The sequence below is a fragment of the Lactuca virosa genome, chromosome 3 (genome assembly GCF_052849685.1).
Source record: "Lactuca virosa cultivar CGN04683 chromosome 3, Lactuca_virosa_CGN04683_v6, whole genome shotgun sequence".
NCBI classification, from domain to species: domain Eukaryota; kingdom Viridiplantae; phylum Streptophyta; class Magnoliopsida; order Asterales; family Asteraceae; genus Lactuca; species Lactuca virosa.
The window spans coordinates 74,945,946-74,966,500 of NC_136428.1; the positions used below are offsets into that span (position 1 = coordinate 74,945,946).

The window sequence follows — 20,555 nt, forward strand, 5'->3', positions numbered from 1 at the left end:
AAATTTATTCAAAATTTAAATTTAAATGTCAAACAGAAAAGGATAATTGTATCGAGTTATTTTTTCCAGTTATATGCGTTTTATATAAGATGATTATATGATTGGTTATATGATAATATTAGTATTAATTTTTGTAGATTATAAGTCCTTTTTTATAGGGATTCGAATGGAATGAATGCAGCATAAGGATATTAGATGTTAGATAATATTAGATAATAATGATATTAATGATTTCTAAATAATGAGTCTCTAAGTCAATTGATGATTTAACTGAAATGCTAAAATTTAGGAATTGATTTGTCGATGGAAGAAGGAAATCATTGGGCAGGAAAATGAGAGAGCAGAATGATGGTGAGATCACACGTGGCAGAAGGTAGTGGTTAAAAGTTGACACGTGGCTGATCTAGGAGTGTTTTATTAAGAATATAGATATAGATATAGATTTGATTTTAGATATTTGAAATTAACAATTTTTCTCAACAATATATTCAATATTTATATATTTGAAGGTGTTGAAATTTTTTTATAATGTTATTATTTGTTTTAAATGTTACATAAATTTCCATTATATATTTTTAATAAACAAATTATATATATCATATCATATGTACTAAAGATCAAAATAGAAACTTTAAAAATTATAAGATGTAAATAAGATATCTGTATAAATTAGAGGACTCAAATTATAAACCACTGATGTCAAATATGAAACATAATAAACTTCCATTGGTTTTCTTGTTGTGGACCTTATGAAAGACAACCTATTTTTACAAATATATTTAAAACCAACCCATATTTGCAAATGGTTTTCATTTTGTACACTTTTCTTTGAACCCTTTACTTCAAAGTTGAAATCCTTGTGCATGGTTGTTCTTGCTCAACAAACACATCTCCATTCCATTCTGCATGTACAAATGCATTTAACATCTAACTGGTAGATGTTCCATCCAAAGCTAGGGGGACAAGATGGGCGAATGGTCCAGGGCATGGTCACGGTTTCAGAGCCCCAAATTAGTTATTTTTTGTATTACATATATATAAATAAAGAGTGTTTAAAAAAATTAAATGTGCATGTAGTTGACTTGTTTAGGAGGTGTTTCTTTCTACTTACATGTTTATGTTCTAATCTTAGTGTATGTATTGTAATTCACCACCCAAGGTATGACGTCTAAGCGGGAAAGGCAAAGTACGTTGGTTAAATAGTCAAAGTCATCAATTTTAGGGTTAGGGCTTCAACCAAAGCATCAAATTCTTAGAGGTCACCCACATGAGACACCACCCACTGCCACCCTAGCATGGTGGCATGAGATGGTAGACGGTGGCAGCCATGGCTGCCGACGATGGTGGTGGTGGAGTGGTGGCTTAATGGTGGTAGTTAACTAGTTTGCGGTTACGAGGTCATGAAATCAATGGTTTAATCAAAGAGGACTAGAACTCACTTGCTACACTTGGAAGAACTCGACTCCATAGTCAAAGAGGTCAAACTTCAGCCAAGAAATCTGGCACCAAGCCTCTGCTCCCTCTCGATCTCTCACTGCCTCTTGTCAATGTGAAGTATTGAATACGATTTGTGCTTAAATAGGTTGAAACAGATATAAGGCAGAGAAAAGACTAGGGATCGACACATACTTAGGCTCTAAGTATGGACACCTTGCCAGCCAACAAATGAAATCCCATAGGTTTTTAAAACCCATGAAGTGGTGGACTAACCCTAAATCACCTTAGATTTTGTTTTTGTGAGCAATTGTTTTTTACATGGAAGGGAAAGATCAAGTCTTAGGGAGGAATTAAGAAACAAGAAAGGGGAAAACCCTACTTTGTGAGCCAAAAAAACTCTAGTTTGCTAGGTGAGATTTCATTCTCATTGAAGCGAGAAAGAATAATTAAAAAAAAAGGATAATGAAGTAAAGGACTACACTCGAAGATGACATACAAATTTGATGAAGTGTACTTCGTGTTTTTTTCTTAATTATGACACTAAAACATGACACACATATTCGTATGTCGTAAATATTATAAAAGATGACAAGGATGTATGGTGAAAAGTTATGCGTGTCGTAATTCTTTCATATTCAAAAAAGTTGACATTTATTTATGACATACATTTTTTATGTCATAAAATTAGTATGTATCATAGTTCATGTGTCATTGAAGCTTGTTTTCTATTAGTGTTAACAATTATAGTATGTTTAATGACCTGTTGGCGCCCTAAACCCTTAAACATTCATTTCTAAATTAGATACGATTTTTAAAATACAAGTTGACAAAAGTACATTATATTTTGGTACAATTTTCCCTATATAAACTACATTACTTACTTGATATAATCATACATCCGTTCAAATACCTAAGAAAATCTAGAAAGAAACATATTCAAAACAACCAAAAGATGGTTTTTAAAATGAACAGAATACATATGAACCGTTACCAAACAGGACCAATGAAAAGATAATGCCTTATAAGAAGCTAACGACTTAGCGTCGATATAAAATCGTCAACTTTAACGTTCATACCCTTGGACAAAAACTTCATGCAAATAGGAGGGCTCACCTTGAACAAAGCCAGTATGGATTTAGGCACGGACCAGAGTCCTTCACCACATATCAAACCAGAAGCCACTGCTGGTCCGAAAGCTTTCGCTTCTTCTTTGTTCCTCGTCTCCCATATGAAAAGTATTAAGCTCCCTAGACACATATCGATAGCAAATGGCTTTTGAATGTAAAATGGAATGGCTATCGCCATTGGAATCGGAATAAATCGTGCCCACTTCTTGGGAGCAGTGTCTCGAGCCACATTTATGAGTATCGCCGCCGCAAAAAAACCGTAACAAAGCGACAAGCAGTGTTTGGGGAGCGAGCCAAATCCTTCGACACCTAAGATGGCAAGGTTTCTATAAACGAGAGCATATGGTGCAGGGTATTCGGACCCTTGAACCCCCATATCCGGGAAAGCTTGGTAGAAGATCCAAAACACACATGGTGCAATGACACAACCCATTGCGGTTCCAATCACTTGGCTCACGAACATGGACCGGGGGGAAGCCAGGGTCATGTAACCAGTCTTGAAATCCTGCATTAGGTCAGAAGCTGTTGAAACAATATTCATCATCACACCACATGCAGCTAGTCCAGCCAAGACACCACCTTGCGACTTCCCAGCCCACGCCCCAATAACAAAAATAGCTAACTTCCCGTACGTTGAAGCCAATGACCAGTCTGTGAGCCCGCACCCGTACGCATTACAAAATGCTAATGCAGGCGCGAAGACATAAATCACAAGCACATAATACCATTCTAGTTGTTCGAAGATTTGAGGGAGGGTAGTCGTGGCAACTGCAGCTATGGCGACATATCCTCCTACAGCTAACCATGTCGGGATCCGATCCTTCAAAAACACTTGCTTTCTACATTGGTCGTCGAATGAGGTCACTAAGTCTTCTGAGGTTGCCTTGCCATCTGGACCCACAGGAAGAACGGTGCGTGACTCTTTGTTCTGGAGTTGTTTATACAACGCAATCGAAGTGTTTCCAAGTACTTTCAGGAAGTTATAGAGTCCATCTCCTAGGATCAGGGCGATGGCAGTGAACACCTACAAGATTCAGCGATGAATAAAGATGGATAGACATCATGTTTTGAAGAAGAATTAGGGTTTATGATAACTACCCTGTAACCTTGGATGCCATGGAAGTTACTGGGTTTAAGACCTGCTTCATACCAGTCGCCTTCTTTCTTCTCGATGAGGGGCCACATTATCCCCCATGAAAGGATTGTTCCAAGCAACAAGGAGATGTTTATAAGGTGTGGACATATCATCCCTACCCCAACATACATAGTTGAAAAATCAAAGTAAAACCTGAAGTTTTACAAAACGAAAAATCATTAGATTTAATGATAAGTATAAACAATTAAGAAGTTAAAAGAGTATCTACATGTTCTGGTAAGCTTTGAGGCCAAAAGTAGGGAAGTTTTCAAAGCCACAATCATCCTCAGAAACGAAGAACCACTGAAAGAAACTCCATAAGAAGCTGAATGAGAAGAACTTCCCTAGTGCCGTCACTTGTTTCCTGTTATCAAATCAAATGCATCAATCATAATCAGTAAAACGATGCTTAGTTGGGACGTGGCTTTTCATTGGGATAACAAGACCAAATTACAATTCATGCCCCACCCGAACTATTTGTACATTCAGCATGCATGAAAAATGAAAGAGGTGATTCTCTATACGTACTTTGCAAGTTTAGCACCCTGGGGAGTGTGAAAGCTGTTAATGAGGTGAGCAGTTGCAGTCCCACTTGGGTATGTGAGCTTGAAGTCGATAATCATGATCTGTTATTAAAACCCATCATCAAATATGTTATAAAACCTCGATTTGATCAATTTACTCAGGCGAAATATAATATTTGGATTTAATTTGCTACCTTTCGTAGTGGAACTACGGAGCAAAGGCCGATGAAACTAACAATGAAGAGAAAACCGATCATCCAGCTCAAGCTTGGGTTCTTGATGTTCATATCTCGTGTTGGTGAGTTTGCATCGGATGATTGTGCCGCGATTGTATCACTCATTCCAAATAGATAACTCCCAAAACCACCTGCCAGATTCCGACAACGTCGTCAATCATTAAAAAACAATCCATTAATAAAGATCCAACTTAGAAATATATTTCCTTTTTTGTTTCAGCCGGCCTAGCTATAGATGTTGATGTGGTTTTTTAGATGTTAATTTTAGTTCATGATTAAACGAGAAGCTAAAACTTTCTGAAAAAGTACCACAGACTAATAACATACATACCACTAAACGCAATCCCTGAAGTGGCAACGACACAAGTTTGGATAACAGTATTCTCCTGCCTGGTAAATGGATGCTTCAACAACCCGCACTGCTCAAGTACCTTCGTCCATGTCTTCACGAAGAAAAACCCTAATAAACCCGCAGCCACATTTAGAGACGGGATGATCCCTGTCGTTAGATTCAACTTCATTACTATGAAACTAAACACGACACCCAATATCGCGCTCACCACGAAAGCCCTCACTGTCAACTGCCCCTTCCATGATGGCACCACCGTGTCCCTAAATATCATCTCTACCGACTCTACTTCTTTTCCCTTATTAGCTTCATCGTCCGCTTCTTCTGCTTCCTTCTCCAGAAAATTCTGGTCGCTTTTCGTTGTTCCATCGCCATTTTCGAGCTCATGACTGTTCTCCATGGCCATCTTTGAGTTGTAATGATTAAATTCATCTTTTGAATGACTATATATAGAATTAAATAGAATATGTATATTACACTAATTGAATTATTGTCTGTATGGAGGTTAATTGTCAATATCAAGAATTGGGTCGGGTCGGTACACGATCTGATTTACATGGATTGTTAATCATCTCATGATGTTAACTGGTTAATAGGTCGTTATCTAATGTGACTAATAGTATAACTAATTTCAAATACAGTCCATTGACAACCTGAGTGTGGAATATATCGTTGATAAGCTTTGTGGTTAACGCCATGAATGCTCCAATAAGTCAATTTGGAACGGATGACACACGGCAAGTTGGCCCAACAATGACTTCTCTTGGCATTATGCTTATTACATTCATTAATATCGACGACACATCTTGTTTTACATCGTTTATAAATAAAAATTACTGAATTTTCAAAACGTATTAAAATGATATGTTATATGTACGTTCAGATCCAGATTTTGATTGTAAGGATACTACCAGTTAATATTATGATAGAGTCTGGCCAATATAATTTTTTATTACATAAAAATTAAACTTTCATATGTACCAATCCCTGCATCAAGAATGAAAACCAAGAACTCCATGTGTGCCCTCTAAATTCAATATGTGAAGGTTAGGCCGGTAGGTTGAGCAACATGTTATTACACCTAAAAGTTGTCATGTCACCATCCTAATCATAAATGATGTTATAACACCAAGTGTGGAAATAGACAACACCAAATAATATGTTATAACACCCCTTATTTTCTATCTTTTTTATTTTTATTTTTTTGATTTTTTTAATTTCTATTTTTCCGATTTTTTTTTTGTTTTGTTTTTTATTTATGTCACAATATTTATAAAAAACATATAAATTAATAACACATGTATCGTAATTAAATCCTAAATTAAAAATAACATTTAAAAACTAAAAATGACATTAAAAAAACATTGAACAAAAAAAAAATATGATAGTCCTAAATTTAAAAAAAAACACAAAAATTCTAGCCCAACCATTTTCTCTCGATCTGCTCATTCATCTTTCGGAGCACTTGCGTTTGTCTCGGTTCCATATTTTCCTCGCTAGTGCAAAGAATTGTTAAATCCTTTGTCATGCGATCTTGCTCGGTTTCCTGACAAAGGAACTCCAAATGCTCACGTTACAATTCTTATCTTTTATTTGCGATTGTGGTGTAGGCGTCGAATTCCGATTTCATTTTCGCGTGCTCTCGAAGCCTACTTTCACTTTCATTTGCATGTTGTTGAGCGCGCTTCGCTTTGTCATGCCCTATCGCTCATCGTTGTAACACCCGTGACTTGAGGTAATGCTAATTATTTAATCTTTGTAATTGGACTATGAGATTAATGTTGGATTATTGAGTTGGGCCTTTATTGAGTGGGTCGTTATATGTTTGGGCTGACTAAAGACGTACACTGGGCGTACGCGGGGCGTAGTGGCAACATTGGATGCGGGGGGTTGAAGCACGTACGCGCAGCGTACCAAGAGGTACGCGCAGCGTACGCGAGCTGACTCAAAACCCTAATTTTTAGGGTTTAGGCAATATAAATACATCTTTATGTCCCAAACCCCAGCCTCCTTACCAGCCTCCTTGACTCAGAAACCTAACCCTCTTCATTTTTGTTTGATCTTGATCTCGTGGAAGCCATTTTAGTGGCTTGGAGCTTGGAAGGAGAAAGAAGAAGTTGGTGAAGAGGAACTTGTGGAGCTTGAGCTTAAAGATCTGAGATATCATCATCATTTAGCACTCATTTGAGGTAAAAAAACTCAAAACTTGCCTCATGAATGCTTAGATCTCTTGTAATGGGGTTTTGGACCTTTTTGGTCCCAATAATGGAACTTTATGATTCCAAATTCGTTTTTAGGCTTAAGGTTGCCACCCTTAGTGATATTTGAGTCCCAAAGACAGAAAAGTTACTATCTTGAAGGTCTTAATGTGGCCATGCATGAGTATTAGTCATTTCTATGGAAGTAGGTTGCTATATTTTAAGTTTCGGTCCATTTGGGGGTTTGCAAGCCACCAAGTAATCGACTTTATTGGTTAAGACACTTTATTGGACTCAGATCTGTGTTTGGAGCTAAAGGTCTTAAGGGATTAAGCATTTTTAGAGTTTATGGCTTAACAGGGTAGTACGCTGGGCGTACAAGCCCATACGCGCAGCGTACAAGCCATGCAGCCTATACGCTTAGCGTACAGAGGAGTACGCCCCGCGTACTCACTGGATTAGGGTTTCCGTCATTTGGGCCTCGGATTGGGCCTTTCCATTGACTTTGCTATTTTGGGCCATAGTGGGCCATCGGAAATCAGTTAGTTTGGGCTAAGAATATGTTGGGCTTAAGAGAAGGCCCATTTGAGGAGTTGGGCCCAATTTAGAAAATTGGGCCATTGGTGGGCCACTAGTGGGCTTGGGAAGGCTATCTAGATTTAGGCCTTTCATGTTATGGTTCTGGGCCTTAGGCATGGGCCAAATTAGATCAAGGGTAAAATGGTCATTTTACCCTAAGAAGGATTATTAGTTTTTGACTAAGTGTTATTGTGGTAATGATAGCTCGGGAGTCGTCGGAGCAGCCGTTAGAGATTCCTTACAGTAAGATTCTGCATTCAGCTTTGCGATGTGAGTTTCCTCCTGGTTTGAACGGGTCAAAGGCACCAATGTCGGCCCGTGTATAGTATGTGTGATGATTAGCAGCTAAGTGTGGGCAAAGTCCGTATCTTAGCATTATTTGAGTATGGATATGAATTGGTAGATTTTGGTTAAACTTGTTGTCTGTGTGATACTTGTATGTATGTCTAGATAGCGAAGTGTGGGCGAGGCCCGTATCTCCTAGATAGCGGAGTGTGGGCGAGGCCCGTATCTCCTAGATAGTGGAGTGTAGGCGAGGCTCGTATCTCCTAGTTAGAGGAGTGTGGGTGGGGCCCGTACCTCCTAGTTAGCAGAGTGTGGGCGAGGCTCGTATCTCATGGATAGTTGAGTGTGGGCGAGGCCCGTATCTCATAGTAAGCCGAGTGTGGGCGGGGGCCCGTATCCCCTTGAGCGTGCGTCGGAGATGTCAATTGAACCCGAACCACGAAACCTCTTTAATTGTTGGTCCGATGATGTCGACGTTTTAATCCATTTTGCATCTTGCCTCACAATCTCCCAAAGTTTTTCGTGCTCGAAAACGTGACCCATATTTCCATGTGATATTCCTCTCTCACGGCTCTAAAAACATCAAAATCATTCGCACCACTTTGCTTGTGCGAAGAAAGTTTGTTGTAGATTAAATTGAACTTGGTGCACTTCCGACTTATTTGAGTCCATTTGCTAATAAGCATATCATGATTGCAGTATGTGTCGTCCTTCTTCATAATGGTGCGAAATTTTCCAATCACAACTTCCCAAAAAGCAACTATCCTCATATCGTTTCCCGAAGTTGGGTTTTTTGTTGTCCCGCACCACTAACTCATGCTCTTCCTCTGGTGTCCACCATGTTGGAGGTTCTTCCGTTTGCTCCACCGCAATCGCGACCTCTTTCCCTTTCTTTTTTGCTCTCCTTTTTTTCCGTTGGTTTCCAACTACCCCCCGCTTGCGTCTCGACAACCGTTTCTCGCGTGGGTAGTGGTTGTGTGGTTATATGTGGCATGGAAGCAAAGACGTTGAGAAGGTTTTGTGGAAGGTTTGTATTTTGTTGCATATAAGGAGATGTAGGAAATTGTGGTGAGCTTTGCGAGTTGAGGAGGTTCACGTAGCCCTCATATTACGCAAAACCAAGTGGAGCGGATGTGTTTGTGTTTGGAGGAGGAGTGTTCGGTTTTTGATCCATTGTTGGTTGAATATGAATTTGGTTAAGTTGTGTGTAAAAATGAAATGAATAAGATGAGAGAAATAAAGGTCTTTGTGTAGGTAAAAAACAGAATGAATATACGTATTTATATTTGAGTAAAATTGAAAAAAAAACAAAAGTTACATTTTAACCGTTGATGAACGGTCTCATTTTTTACCGTTTGAACATTTGCAAGCCAAATAGCACCCGTTGCCACGAAAACGCCTCATGCCATAATGGCTAAAAACGCCCAAGGGGCGGTGCTCCAGCGTTATGCTGACGTTTTTTTGATGTCATGTCACAATAACGCAAGCCCTCGTTGCTCGTACCCATAAGCCTTAGTCTAATTGTTTATTTAGGGGCCTACTTGTTCTTTTTTCTTTTAATCATTTCTTATCATATAATTAATATATAAAGTTTCATATCATTGGGGGCACCTCCCCCTTTTTCTAAGTTTTGGGTTAGCCCATGTGTAGGTTACAAGATGGACTTATTATTTTAGACGTAGCGCGTTAATTACGATCAATATCTTAGCATATCCATAATGTATTGAACTTCATAGAGTTTAACGGATTGTCACATCATCTTTATATATATATATATATATATATATATATATATATATATATATATATATATATATATACTAGATGAATGTTCGCGCGTTGCGCTGAAACACCTATATAGTTGAAATCTTTACAAATATATGTTTTTTTAAATATAACAATAATGTTGTTATTAAATTTGATATAATAATCCGTATACTAAATTGATATAATATATTGATTATTTTGAATTATATGATAATATATACATCTATTATAACTTATTATAACTGTATAATCTCAACCATTTGAATGACTTCTACCCGCGAGTTACTCATGAATAAAATTAAATATAATATATGACTTCATGTTATTTATAGTTTTTGTTATTGTTAATTAATTTTTTAAAATTTATTTTCTTAACGTTTTAATTTCTATCATTATAATTATTTAAAACATCAGACATTGTTTTTTTATTTTAAAGGTAACAATATAATCATTTATATAGAGTTATTTTTAACCATTGTTCAAAAGTTGTAGCTTTAAAATAATAATGGTTTACATTCGACAATATACTAAAACTAATAAATTAAGTATAATATTTAAAAAGTTAAAAAAAACATAACTTTATAAGTAGAAGTAAGATATTCTTTTAACATTGGTATTTAGTTTTTATATGATTACACTTTAGGTTTGATATTTATTTAATCTTATTAACCAACTTGTAATCATTATTAGAAAGAAATTGAAAAGTCATATTAGTTTCAAATGAATGTGATGAAAGAAAAATGCATGAGAGTTTCAAATGAATGTAGTGAAAGAAAAAATGCTTCCTTTATGATATAGTATAATATTAAAAAAATTCCTTTTTTCCATTGAAGAGTTCAATTGTCAATTGAACTCTAAATCAATTGAATCTCAAAGTGTCATCTCATAATGGTAGAGTTTCATCCATTGAATGACATCTAGACTTACCACCTCATTCAACTCTCTCATTAAACTCACAATTATGGATGTTCTTATATTAGAGAAATTATATCCACTGACCCAAATCTTTATCATATATGTAATGATGTAGTTGTAATAAGATTTTCGGTAATCTATTAATCTTTACATTTTTCGATGCGATTACCACATCATTTATTGTGACATCGATTATGTTTTAGTCATTTTTACTTCACTTTTTAATCTTATTATCGTCATCATATTTTAAAACATAAATAATTAATTAAGAATTAAGAATTGTTAAATTTAAAATAAAAGATACAATATTCAAAAGTACATTAAATAAAATTATGAAACTTAAAACAAACAGTACCTAAAACGTTAATTAAACAACACAAACCTAAAACTATATTAATAAAAAAACACGATAGTTACGATTTATTTTTTATCTTGACCAATGATTCCTCGAAATCTCGTGGCCATTCTCCGACATGGTACTCAAATCTAAGAAAAATATTGATGTATCTTATGCTATATTTAATATTTTTTCTTTTTTTATTGTATTGTGTTTTGTTATTTTAGCATATTTTTTAAATCCACATATTTATGGTAGCATTCATAATTTTTCTGATTCTTATGTACATGTTTTTCAAGTATCTCACAAAGTTGGTTGCTTGGTGTGTGACGAGGTAGACTTAGTTGGTTTTTGGGTTGCCTTTATACCAAGTGGACGAGTTACAACTTCACTATCTTCTAATGATCATAACATGATCATTAGATGAACATCTAGATGCCTTATATGTAGTGGTCATGAGTTTCCATTTAGGTTCATGTTTCACCAAATTCTAAATGTAATAATGTTGAAGTTTGTAGTGAATGCCATATAATATTGGTCAGCAGCTCCCACTTTAAGATCTTTTAATAATCCACTAAGGTGTTGGATTTTCAACATCGAATAATTTGTATTAAACATGACAACCAATGGGTTCATGTAATGTCAATGTGCATTGTGGTTGCTTTGAGTTCGAACGACACTCAAATTGTTGTTGTCTTGGAAATATGTGGTGATTCGTTGCTAGAACTCCCTATCATGTCAAGCAGGTTGTGAGCTGCTAGTATTACTATCTTCAGATATATGTAACCAAGTTTTTGCAATCATTATTTCTTCTTCCATATTCCATTTTTTTTTTTAGATTTGGCCTATTGTAACTCCCTATCATGTCAAGCAGGTTGTGAGTTGCTAGTATTATTATCTTCCGATATATGTAACCAAGTTTTTGCAATCATTATTTCTTCTTCCATATTCCAATTTTTTTTTAGATTTGGCCTATTGTTTGTGGGAATGATTTTTAGAGTAAGTTATGTATTTGGATTTTCACAAGGATATGGGTATGGATACGGCGGGAATGTAGGATTGTTAATATTTCTAGGATTGGTGGAATTTAACAATTTGGTATAATAATTCGGAGTTGTTGGGATTCATGATTTGGATATGGTGCATATAGAGGATTCTATGAATTGTTAAAGTAGCTAAAATGTAAGTCATTCACGAACGACATATTGGTTATAAAGGACAATCGTTAATTATTTTTCTGCCAAGCATTATGATCGTTGCATTTTATTTACTTTTTTTATAGTTTTTTAGCATGTTCTTATTTAAATTTAAGTCATTCACCCTCCTTATGGGTAGGGGTGAGCATTATAACCGGGTACCCGTTTTCGGAACCGGAACCGTCTCGGAACTGCCGGTTCCGGATTTGGAACCGCCTTATGCGGTTCCGGTTCCGGTTCTTAAAGTTTAGGAACCGCCTTAAGCGGTTCTGGTTCCGATTCTCATTTTTTTGGAACCGCTACCCGCTGAGTACCCGCCGGAACCTGTTTATATATATATATATATATATATATATATATATATATATATATATATAGTATTGAATGTTATGTTCTAGTTTTAATGTTGATTACTAATAATCATTACTGTAAGGCACTAGAAAAGTAATTTTTTAAATTAGTTAATAACTTTTAATATTCTACACGACTATTTTGTTCACAGATTTTTTTTTTTGGACTTCATTTATGTTATTTATGTTGTTTAGGTACATGACATTGAATTGAATGATAACAGTTATACACTTATAAACTAAAAATCAACCGTAATTTAGGATATATACAACGAAGATATATTTTTTTTATTATTTTAAACATCATTTTATAATATTTATAATTTAAAAGGTAAGCCATGAAGTTATAATTTTTACATAATGTAATTTTTTTTATTTCTTAAAAATAAGACGCCGGGTACCCGGAACCGGAACCGGTTCCGGCGGTTCCGGGAGCGGTTCCAAATCTTTAGGAACCGATGCAACCGGTTCCAAAATTATAGGAACCGCTGGTTCCGGTTCCGGTTTCGGTTCCGGTTCCGGTTCTTGTAAAATTAGGAGGGTACCCGCCTTTGCTCACCCCTACTTATGAGGGTGAAAGTGTGTTGCCTAATTCGGGAAGTCTTCAAAAGTACAATGCACAAATCAGTCTTTTGGGATCCACACGCACCTAATCCATCAAAGAACTTGAAACAAACCACAAATGTGTAAATAAAAGTGTCCATCCGATAGAATAAAGATAACCGAAAAGATGTCTATATATATATATATATATATATATATATATATATATATATATATATATATATATATATATATATATATATATATATATATATATATATATATAGGTTTAGGTTCTATGGAAAACAAAAAACCCTAAAAATCATAAAAATAAATAAAAAAAATACTTAGAGATCACAAAAAAAAATTTGAATTTTTTTATAAAAAATCGCAGTTTTTTTATAAAATTCGTTGAAAAAAAAATAAAAAATCAGTTTTTTTTTTTATAAAAAATAAATTCAAAATTTTTTTCAGCGAATTTCTTTAAAAACCTGCGATTTTTTCATAAAAAATGTCAAAAAAAAGTTTTGTGATCTCTAGGTATTTTTTTTTATGCATTTTTATGATTCTTAGGGTTTTTTGTTTTCCAAATAACATTTTCCTATATATATATATATATATATATATATATATATATATATATATATATATATATATATATATATATATATATATATATATATATATATATATATATATATTCCCTAATTATTGAAAATAATTTTGCCACTTGTCATCTTCTTATACATTTTACCACATGTCATTTTGTGGTAAATTTAGATTAAATTATATTCATGTGTCATTTTTTAGTTTTTTCCATTTTATTAAATTCCATATAACATTTAAATGTAATAAATACAATAATAAATGTATATCTAATTCATTAATACAATTTTGTTTATAATTTCTAAATTTCTAAATTGAATCCAGTTATTTTAGTTTTATTTATTTAAATTATTAGTATAAATTTAAAAGATAAATAAGCACTTCAATTTTAATAATTAATATTTTATTTTTTTTCTTATAAATTTAAATTTTCTAAATTGTTAGATCTTTATGTTTGTTTATTCTTTTAAATAAACTCATGTAATACATGAGTCTTATATATATATATATATATATATATATATATATATATATATATATATATATGTTTAAGCTTAGTCAGAGATAGATGTTTAAGCCTACTTAAAATAACTTGCCAAATTGTGCCCTATTTCTTGTGTACTCTTTTACCTATAGCCATCAAAACACAGGAACACTCCTTTCTTTCTTCTTATTTCTTTTCTATTTTCTCTCGATGGTGAGGGCAGGTGGTGAATTCGTTTAGTAATCCAAGGTGGTTTAGAGGTGGTATAAGGTTGGTGAAAGCAGGTGATGAAGGTTTCGGTATTGCCCGTAGATTGAGGTGTTGATTGATTCCCGGTAAAACAGGGCTAGAGGAGGTCTAGGTAGATGGTGTTTCTGGCAGGTGGTTTTGGGTGTTCACGGAGGTGGCAGCAGGTGCGTGTGGTGGTAGATTGTGACGGAGGAGGTGAAACAAAGGTGGCACACAAAAAGAAACACACACTCTCTTCTTCTTTTTTGGTTCGAATAACAGGTGGTACCGTGGTAAGGTTGAATGTTAAGTTGGACGGGTCGTGGGTGGCTATGGCTTTCGACTTCTCGTTTTTCCGGTGGTATAAGGTGGTGACGATGGTTTCGGCTGTGAAGGTGGTGAATGGTTTACGGAGGAAGGCGGTGATAAAAAAGAAACCTCAACATTGGCAAAAAAAGACCTGGAACAAAGATTGGAGAAGAAAACAATTGCTACGGGAAATCATGAGAAATCTAAAATCGTGTGAATAATAGGAAGAACATCAATCGTTTTATAGGATGTAAATGATAAAATTTGATCCCATTGGGATCCTACCAATCAACGGAAGATCAGGTTCAAAATTCAAAACGACTTAATTATCCTACCCCTTTCCACTTAATCCTACCCCTAATAATTACATTTTACTTTTTTTCTTAAATAACTAATGATTACTTAATTATTATGTTTTTTTTATTTTCTTTTAATATATACTAGTTTAATTTTTTATTAATCTTGTTTTTTTATTTAATTTATTTATTTACCTTTGTTTTTATGATTTAATTTTTTTTTGACATTTTATTTGAAGACATTGTTTAACGTAAAAAAATATGTTTGAACGTTTTGTTCTTTTATATTTTTTTGACATTTTGTTTGAATATTAGTATACTACTTTAATCTTTAACGTTTTGGTCAAATACATATTTTTAAGGTTTGTTTGTTTGTATTTATTCTAAAATTTTATTTTTAAAACTTATTTTTGTTTCGACCGACGAATTTAAAAAAATATGACTTTTTGTTTTATAAAAAATATATGACGTTTTGTTTGTTTGTATAACCAAAAAATCTTTAAACTTTTATCCTTTTTTGTATAGTTAAAAAAATCTTTAATCTTTTTTGAACAACAAATTTAAATGAAAAAATGTTTGACGTTTGAATATATTTTTAATGTTTTATTAGTTTATAATTATGACGTCGTTATAAAAAAATCTAAAATATTATATAATGTTTTAATTATATTTAATAAAACATTTTATTAAAGTTATGTTATATAAAATATTATAAAGTATTTCTAGTATTTTTTTTGATGTTTTTATTCATTTATTTTTTTCCCATTTTGTTCAAATAACTTATTGTTATTATTTTTAGCTTTTTATTCTATTTTTAATCTTTTTTATAGTCTGATTTTTTTTAACTTTGAATTTATTCTAATAAAATACATAGTTATTAAAATCTTTAAAAAATAGGATGAATACTTTTGATAAAAAGTCATTTTTAATCGGATAGATATATCTTGATTTTTTAAAACTTATTTTTGTTTATGCATATGTATAACTCTAAAACAAAAAAAATGTAAAAAGAAAACGTTATTAGGTAACGGATTCAAACAAAATGTAAAAGAAAATGATACTTATTTATCTTTATTTGTGTAATCTATAATATCTTTTTTTAAAGAGCGGATTTTTAAGAAACAAAATGTTTGAGATTTTGTTTTAAATTTTTTTTTTTTTTGACGTTTTATAACAATAATAACACCACCACAACAACAACAACAAAAACAATAATAATAATAATAATAATAATAATAATAATAATAATTATTATTATTATTATTATTAATCTATATAGGTTATATAGAACGCTTTGATTTAAATTAATAAAAAAGGGTTCCAGCTCAGTGGTAAAGTGCTCGAAACTAATGTGTGATGTTGCCTGGAGGTTTAGAGTTCGAATCTTCCTATGCGTGCTCGGATTTTTGAAGCTTTTCAGCTCACAGGTTATCCAAATTTCCAGCATTAATGAACCTAATAATCATAAAAGGGTAAAAAACGAATATTTCTTGAAAACTTAAGGGTTTTATGGCATTAACCCAAAAAAATAAATGATTGATTTGTACGGAATATTATGTCTAGGTTTTTGTTATCTAACTAAAAAAGTAATAATTGCAGGGGTAGGTATAACAACACCCAATTCAAAATGAATTAGATTATAACCCGCATTAAACGCGGGGAGCGCATAAAAAGCATACAAATGTTTACAAATATTGCATAGTAATTATAAAAAAAATTGCATAAAGATAAAACAAAGTAGGTTGGTATGTTATACAAAAAAAATCAATGAAGGTATGTAACTAAAAAATGGAATTTGAAGATGAAAAATTATAACTTAAAAATATGAAGACATGTGATAAAAAAACGTGTGAAAGAGCTCTAACTACATTTGACCAATTTGTTAGTGAGAATATCATAAATGGACCCTCTGATAATGATCAACGAATTATTTCCTATATGACAAAAGGTTGATTTTGTAATTAGTGGATTCGAAATGTTTTAAGTAATGCTAAAATAAACATGTATATAGAAGTGTGCATGGACATGTCATTTTCATACAAACGACATGTTTTATGGTATCAACCATTTGATACACGAACATTGGTTGCTTTGTAGAAATTAATCTTATGCTCACGATTAACCAACATGTAATCTCCTTCATTTCTAGTCGTACCAAAACTACTAATTTCACTGATAGATCCTTCAACAAATAGGGCTTCAAACGAACTAATGAGATTTTTTTATTGTTGCTTGAATTTTAGTGCCACGTAAGAAAAAAAAATTGGTTAAGTTTAAAATTTTATAAATTAAAAGCAACATAATAATAAAAAGAAAAAATTGTACATACTCGTCAATTAAAATCATTTTCAAGCTGGTGAACATGTTTGGGTTGTTTTTGTAAGTTTGCTTCCAAAGCAAGAGTACTTGAACACGAATGTTTCAGGTTTCCTTGGATGCAACGACGTCAGCAACCTTATTAAAGACGATCTCATCGCAATTGTTTTGTGTCATGGGTGTAAAATGAAAGAGAAAACAATTAGAATTAGAAAGAACTTTTATATGAAATAAAATGGATGTATACAATGTATTTATCTATAAAGAGGTATAATTTATAAAGAGGTGTGAAAGCTATTATAGGTGTCAACAAAATTGTTTCTATACTTAGTTTCAAATGATGCATAAATAGATTATATATTATTTCCTATTAAATCAACCTAAAAGTGTAATAAGATCATACCAAAATATTTTAAAATAATACCAAAATTAACCGAATTCTTATGACATAATAATTAAAAAAAATCATAATCATCTATAATATATAAAAATAACATTTTCGTATTTAGTGTCAATTTCAAAGATAGTTAATTTATGTTTTGTTAAAGGTACGTAATATCTTTTTCTGTTTATTTGAAAAGTTTCAGAAAAGTAGTTAAACGATTTCATGTAATTTGTGACAAAGAAAATCGAAATATATTAATACATATATTTGATATAGGAACAAAAAAATAATCGAAAAAAATATAAAAAGCGAAAGATGGTACTGACCTTCTAGGGCATAACAACGAGGGTTTGAAGCGGAGAATGATGATGGAAGTTATCAGCAATGAGAATGATGTTGTGGGAGAATGTTTGAAGAAAAGCAACGATTGAGAATAAGTGCGAGTCGCGGATTCAATGATGAATCGTATATGTATGTGATAATTTGAATCTGATTTTTTGGTATTAATGGTTTCCTAATAAAAATAGGATTTATATTAATGGTTTACAATATAAATGGATTTATATTAATGGTTGATATTAATGTCTTAATTGAAATTGTTTGTTAGTAATATGTTTTTAAAGTTGACCATATTAAAACCTTTATAATCGGATTTTCAAGATTTAAAATATGAAAAACTTCTATTGGAATTAAATACATTCCATTTCACCGGATGTAAGTTAATTTATTGACAATTAGAAAGCATTTATTGAAATTAAATACATTCAATTTGGGAAAGATGATTTCAGCAATTTGATCTAAGGGTGGAAAACATAGGATTGAAATACAATCAAGGGCCCAGATTATTTAAGATGATGTCATAAAGTTTCTCTTTTAATAATATTTAGAGATAGTTAGGGCTAAAGAGACACTTCATTTGGCTATTTAGACAACCTTGCAATCAATCATTACATAATAATTACTTTTAAATTATGATTATCTCCTAGTTTTCAACATGCCCTTTATTGTTCACAAATTTAATCCCTAAAAATTAATCGGGTCAAATTTAGTCCCTAAAAATTAGTTGTGTCAATTTAGAACCTTTTTTTTCATAAATTTGTTCATACAATACAATTATAAAATATTATAATCGATAAAATTTATATTATTTTTTGGAACTTCTATTCGTACATTCACTAAATCTACTTTAAAATTTATATAATTTTTTACTTATCTACCCACTAAATCTATATATTTTAAAGTTTTTCTTGTTTTACAATTGATAAGGGGGACACATTTTTATCGTTTGTGGCCACATGAAGTTTTAAACCAAGAAGTGTTCGAAATACATATCATGATTACTTATTACTTTTGATTTTTTAAACAAAAAGTTATTATAATGAATATCATAAATACGTTATTAATAAATGAAAATTGAATTGCGTGTTCCTTAATGCGTGTTTTACTTGGTAGGAACATATCTCTTAACTTTCTTATCATACTTTTTTTCCTGTTTTTAACTGTTGATAGAAGTTTTCTTTAATCATTTCTAAATCATCCTCACAACGAATATCCTCATTTGCTATAGAAATTGACTCTGATAAATCAAGCTTTCTCCAGAATATATCTATCGAATCTAATGGAATATACTCACATGTATTGAAATGCCATTAATATATAAAAATTCAATATATTAATTAAATTTAAAAAAATACTTGTTGAATATAATCACCCGAGTTCAAGTAAACTATGTTGTAGTTTACAACCACAGTTTGATGAGTCCATTTGATTTTCACTCAACCGGTAAAGTTCCCCTACTAGTTTATCAAGGGCTTCATGTGACACTGAACCCCACAATAATTTAAAACATGGCAAGTTATGTTCCCGTTTACAAACAATTCTACTCTTTTCAAGACTATCATGTATCGATGGAAGTTGAGACCTCACAAATCGATCAAGACAACCGATAAATTTATCAAGAGAAGAATTTGTGCCATCCAAGTACTTCAGATTTGAATGTGCGCTCTCAACTCTATTTGTAGTTCGTTGTCCAAAGTTGAGATGTTGATCGATCCAGACTGAGACAAACATTTCCTTATATTTGTTTAACCAAACTTCATCCAGATAATTTAAAACATCTGCAATTATATAAATGTTATTTATCTATAAAAATAATCTAAATTCATAAATAATTAGTTAGAAAATAAGAAGATTTGTACCTTGATAATTTCTCAACATCGATTGGAGTGCTTTGTAGTTTTCATTGTACACTATCCATGTTGGAGAGTCAACAAGTACAGTCCACATTAAACGAAAGGATTTCCACTCATCGTCTATCTTGAATGTACTCCTCCAACGCTTTCTAATATTTTCAGTATTGTGCCATCTACAAAGTAACCGAGTGGCACCGGGGAAAACTTGTTGACATGCGTTCATCAGTGCCAATTCCCTGTGTCTGTGACTATAACGTGTGGGTGCATGCACTTGTCTAGTGTGGACTTTAGACACATTAACACCCAATTATAGTTCTCCTCCTTTTCATTAATGATAAACACGTTAACACCCACCGTCTCTTTACATCCGTTGTCTTCTCCGATTCTTCCTTCGTACCGAATTCTGGTATTCGACCATGGTTACTGCCATCGCATATGGCCTTGCTATCGTCGGAAAGACAATGGCAACATCCGATTCTTGACAGAACTCTCCACTCTCTCACTCTTTTCGCCAGAACACTCTATTCTCAATACTCATCTGTATACTCGTCGGTATACCGTATACCACCGTCAGACCACAGGTGAGGGTGAAGGCGGCGGCATTACGATAAATACTTCAAAAGTTGATTTAAGATTTAGAATAGATTATTTACCTTGATTTTGTTTTGTTTACTGTTAATTTGTCTTATTGGCTTATAAACTAAGAATTTTTTTTAAACAATTGGTTAGTAGTTGATTATGAACAAGTTTCAATATAATCA

At 32.7% G+C, this 20,555-nt stretch overlaps 1 protein-coding gene across 1 annotated transcript; it reads right to left on the reverse strand.

Moving 5' to 3' along the window:
- Positions 1-2,409: 2,409 nt before the first annotated feature.
- On the reverse strand, positions 2,410-5,214 carry LOC145162395 (putative metal-nicotianamine transporter YSL7). The gene is made up of 6 exons (XM_079081551.1): positions 4,791-5,214; positions 4,418-4,590; positions 4,228-4,325; positions 3,929-4,063; positions 3,663-3,852; positions 2,410-3,588 (listed from the first exon to the last, which is right to left on the reverse strand). Exons 1-6 carry the CDS (start codon positions 5,212-5,214, stop codon positions 2,467-2,469), a joined length of 2,142 nt encoding a protein of 713 aa, XP_078937677.1. The 3' UTR covers positions 2,410-2,466.
- Between the last annotated feature and the right edge of the window lie 15,341 nt (positions 5,215-20,555).